Below are 5,025 nucleotides of genomic sequence, written 5' to 3'. Positions count from 1 at the left end.
TTCTTCATCTTCTTCCCTTTATTTGTCATTCATCCTATGACCTCATCCCAGCTCTACTCTGGACCGCTAACGAACCTCTTACAGATGTGAACACTTCAAAGTGATGTTAGTCTGCAAGAACGTCCATCTCTACAACCAAACACACACACAGCTTCACACGCTGACTGTTTGAGGAGTTGTACATCAAGAATAATCACCATTAAACTTTAAAAACATAACATTCTGCAAACACAACATCTCAAGATCAAAATGAACTCGTTTCCTGGTTCAAGATGACGTTTACCTGCACAACTTGGGAAAAGTTTTATTCGTTCAGTTCTGCAGAAGAGGAGAGTTCCTTCTAGTAAAAAAGGGAATGTTACATAAGATGAGATAAACCTTTATTAAACCCCAGAGAATACAATTCAGGTGTTGCAGCAGCACAAGGTCAGAAATAAGTACAGATACATAGAGAAGTCAAACATAATAAACGGTTTATTCAACTAGAATAAAGGTATAAGAAGAGCATTCTTTACAGCTTACGGTATTTTTCACCTTCAACCACTCAACTTATACACACAGACAGCAGTGACACATTCACATAGTATTAGCCCCCCCCCCACACACACACACACACACACACACACTGTACCCAACACTGGCACTGTGACTGGGGTGAAGGGCACGGCTGCGATAAGGTCTCGAGTAGAGGGCTAAATGTGGAAAGTCAAAACTGATAAAGAAGTAACCCATCGAACCGACGAACCCAGGAGGCACTCAGACATCACATGAGGCGGCCGAGACTAGACGACGAAGTCCGGGACGAGTTTGAGGTAAAAAGGAGACTCTGAAAGGTTGACGAAGAAGTTCAGACGAAAAGCGTGACATCGAGGAAACTGTGCAAGACTGTCTTAAGACATTCAGAAGGAGAAATAAGAGACCAGGAGCCTGAGAAGAGAAGAGTGGCGTAAAATAAATAAGTAGCTACGATAATCAAAAGAACGTTTGGAAAGCTAGAAGGCAGAAGGAGACACTGAGGAAGACGAAGAGGAAGATTCGTTGAGAGGCCATACATCGGACGAGGTGAGTGCAGCCATGAGGCTGATTGTGAGAACAGGATGTTTTAGAAGAAGGTTCATGGACGTTTGTTAATAAGCTGAACGGTGTGAAGAGGCTGGGACAGACGGGTCAGAGGTTGGGGGAGAAGATTAAAAGAAGAGCTGAGACGTTGACGAACTGAGCTCTGTGACTTTGAAGAGGCTGAAGAGGTGACCTTGACAAACATAACGTGAAGGATCCTAAAGAGTTGATCAGCGAGTAACGGCCGACAGTTTGAGTAATGAGTTGTGTTTGAAATGCTATTCTCTCTGTTTTTAAGCTCTTTAGCTGGTTCATAACAGTCTGAACCAGCTGAAGAACTGTACTTCTGTCATATGAACACAACACACGGACTCACCGCTAACATTTCTAATATCTATCTCTGAGAATGTGGACCAGCTGTGCAGTGTGTTTTGGTTTGAATGAACCTTTACTGTGGCTCTGACTACGTACTGGCGTGGCACGTTGGCCCATAGATGGATTACTGAACAGGGGTCCAAAGCATCAGGGGCTCCCGCTGGACTTCACCTACAAAATGTCACTCAAAGAGACCCGTAACAACCAGGAAGAGACTTTAAATGACCACAAAGAGACACAACAATACTACAAAGAGATGCAAAAATACTACAAAGAGACCAAAACAACTACAAAGAGACAGAAAAATACTACAAAGAGACAGAAAAATACTACAAAGAGACCAAAACAGCTCCAAACAGACACAAAGAGACAACAAAGAGACTCACAAGGCCTATTAAAAGGGGTAAAACAACCTCAAAGAGACACAACATTACTACAAATAGACATAAAGCAACTACAAAGAGACGCAAAACAACCACAAAGAGACACAAAGCAACAAATAAAATACACAAAACTACTTCAAATAGACACAAAACAACCACATAGAGAGACAAAGAAACTACAAAAAGACCAAAACATTTACAAAGTGACACAAGAACTAAATACACACATTCAACCGCATTGAGTGACATTTTGACATACAGTACTTGAGCATTTCCACTTTATGCTGCGTTTTAATTCTACTCTACTACATCTCAGAGGGAAACGTTTTACTTCACTACATTTATCTGACACACTTATATCTACTTTTTACATTAAAAAACATATAATAGGATGCAGTACTACACTACTAATCTATCCAGTATCTGATGGATCCACATTGATGAACTACAACATTAAGATACTTCTATATGTAGAGCAGGCCGATATATCAATATCACATGAGACGAGACATCGTCTTAGATTCTGGATATCATAACATGTCTTCAGTCTTTTCCTGCTATAAAAGGCTGCATTAAAGTAAAGTGATGTTATTTTATGAACATACCAGACTGTTCTATCATTGGCCTTTAACCACTTACTGAAGATTATTAATCAAAAATCGAATTATTTTAATATTTAGTTGAAAGCAAAAACAAACAATATCGTCGTGATATCGACGTATTTCGGTCCAAAATATTGTGATATTTGATTTTTTTTCTACATCATACTAACAATATAATATTCTATAATAATAATAAAACACTTTGAAAGGAGCCATTCTGCATTAATGAGAAGAGCTTTTTGCTGTTAATACTAGTATTACTAGTATTTTTAGACTCTGGTATTTCTACTTTTATTTAAAGTAGAGGATCTGAGTACTTCTACCACTACTGGACTCTTCATGGCAGAATAGTAGTAGTAGTCGTAGTAGTAGTAGTCGTAGTAGTAGTCGTAGTAGTAGTAGTAGTAGTCGTAGTAGTACTCGTAGTAGTTTTGCTCCCTTTTCTTCGACCAGATATACAAATATCAATATATTTTCACAGACTTTTCAGCAATAACCTGTTTTGTTGTTTCCCTCTTTAACTGGTGAATAAAAGACACAAACATTAATCGTGCTTCGTCCTCAGAGGTGTTCGACATGGAGGACGAGGCCTCAGCTGAGTCCGTCCAGGAGACGACGTCATCGACGGAGACCACGACTACGAGGACGGACGAAGAGGAGGAGGAAGAGGTAGAAACTGAGGAAGTAAGAGAGGAAGAGAAGGAGGCAGGAGAAGAAGGGAACAAAGAGGAAGAGGAGGGTCGGGCGAAGAAGCTGCAGGGAGCTTGGGAATCAGAGGTGAGAACTTAAAAAAAACTCAACAGACACAAAAAGTCAAAGCCGGAAAAATAATCCGATAACAAAGTAAAGAAAGGAATCAGCAGATTAAATGTGTTCATGTAGGAAAGCAGCTGATTACTTTGTTATCTGCTAGATTGGACCACATGTTCCTGCTGCTGTCACACTTTTTGGGAACCGGAGAAGCTTTAACAATGCAAAGACGTCTGACTCAGCTTTTCTAAATTGAACCTGAGCTTCTCACCGTTTTCTCTCCAATTGTTAAAACCCGCGAGTGACGAATCAGTTTATCTTTTGTTGCCAGGGATCTCAAGTTTAACTCACTTCTTGTCTTTTAATTTAAATTAATATTTATTTGACGTAAGAAACCGCTTCTTTAAAACCAGAGAAGGATCTCATTGGAGGTCTTGGCCTTTTAATTATGTAATTGCTTCTGTTAAATAATTTCCCTCTTCAACACGTGGACACACTCAACGGTCCACATTTGAGGATTTGCCTTTTCTTTTGATGACGTCTGCTGAGAGGCAGGTTCGGTTCCTCTGACTGTGAGTCTTTGTGGTGACCTTGTATTCATGTGGGCTTAGAGAGGATTAGTGGAACCACAAAATGAAACATGTGCAATGATTAGCCTCTGATGGCGGGATTCCTAGGGTCTGCATGTGAGCCAGATAAAGGAGGCGAGCTTTAAACGGTGCATGAAGTAGAGAGGTTTCTCTGTTTAACTGTTTTTAAGTCGGTTTTTTGTCTGCAACTCATAAATTGTATCTGCCAGTTATGAAATCTATTCTCTAAATGAAGGAATAACATTTTAAAACATTACATGCATGATAATTTCTATTGTTGGAGGGTTTTTGTCATCTATCGTGGTTATTTGCATTGTTAGGAAATAAATTATTGTATTTTTATTCAGATATTTGCGTTGATTATTAAAGTAGTATTAAAGGAGCAGTGTGTGGGATTTAGTGACATCTAGTGGTGAGGTTGCAGATTGCAACTGCAACTGAAAACCCCTCCGCTCACTGCTCCTTGTAGGAGAAGTACGGTGGCCTTCAGGGAACAAACATCAAAGTCTCTCTCTAGAGTTGGTGTTTGGTTTGTCCGTTCTGGGCATCTGTAGAAACATGGAGGTGCAACATGGCAGACTCCGCCTCCTGCTCCCTATGTCGATATAACAAAGTTAAGAATATCATACGCATCACAATGTAACTCAATGCAACCTTCTTTATGTTAGCGGTTAGCTCAGTTTGTTAGCCAAGGAGGACTTTGATGCTAACGTTAGCTGGCTGCTAGCAGCTAACAGCTAACGTTAAATCTTTACTCTGAAAGTCTTGAAGTGAACACTGGAAACTCTTCATTTTAGCATGAATATGATTTCATGTAAATATAAATAACAACAGCATAAAACAGTAAATTATGGCAGCGCCTTGTGTGAATGATGTCGCAGTTATCGACCTCTCTTTTGTTGTTTCCAGGCCTCCTCTGACGTTAAGCCTCCGCTACCAGACCCGGCTTTCAACAGGAGGTGCAGCCTGCTCCTCAGTGACGTGAGTCAGTTTGAATTCTAACAATAAGGAAATAAAAGATCCTATTTTCACAGATTAAAACAAATCTAGTCATTATTATTCTTAGTGATGTATTATCATTCCAAAGATAAACTATCCTCTCTCGTAATATTAGATAATGACACTGATTGACCCGGATGTTCTAGTGTGTAATATCTGCTCATGAGTAGAAACGTTTTCTGGGTGTGAGCTCTTCATCCTCGTCATCCTCAATATGAGCCCAACGCATGAGTTGCTATTGGTAACCGTGACTGGCCTTTATTCAAC

General features: G+C 39.9%; 1 protein-coding gene across 2 annotated transcripts in view; it reads left to right on the top strand.

The window, feature by feature from the left end:
* Nucleotides 1-6: 6 nt before the first annotated feature.
* The window catches only part of LOC116400569 (nebulette-like), a 14,469-nt gene continuing 9,450 nt past the window's right edge, over nucleotides 7-5,025 (top strand). For both annotated transcript variants that reach the window (XM_031878476.1, XM_031878475.1), the window contains exons 1-3: nucleotides 7-1,062; nucleotides 2,985-3,196; nucleotides 4,669-4,740. In XM_031878476.1, coding sequence (XP_031734336.1) covers nucleotides 2,996-3,196; nucleotides 4,669-4,740 — 273 coding nt within the window. In that variant the 5' untranslated portion in view covers nucleotides 7-1,062; nucleotides 2,985-2,995. The remainder of the gene's footprint in view (nucleotides 1,063-2,984; nucleotides 3,197-4,668; nucleotides 4,741-5,025) is intronic.

The sequence above is a fragment of the Anarrhichthys ocellatus genome, unplaced genomic scaffold (genome assembly GCF_004355925.1).
Source record: "Anarrhichthys ocellatus isolate YVR2014 unplaced genomic scaffold, GSC_Weel_1.0 scaffold182, whole genome shotgun sequence".
Classification (NCBI taxonomy): domain Eukaryota; kingdom Metazoa; phylum Chordata; class Actinopteri; order Perciformes; family Anarhichadidae; genus Anarrhichthys; species Anarrhichthys ocellatus.
This window is presented reverse-complemented; position numbering and strand designations above follow the sequence as displayed.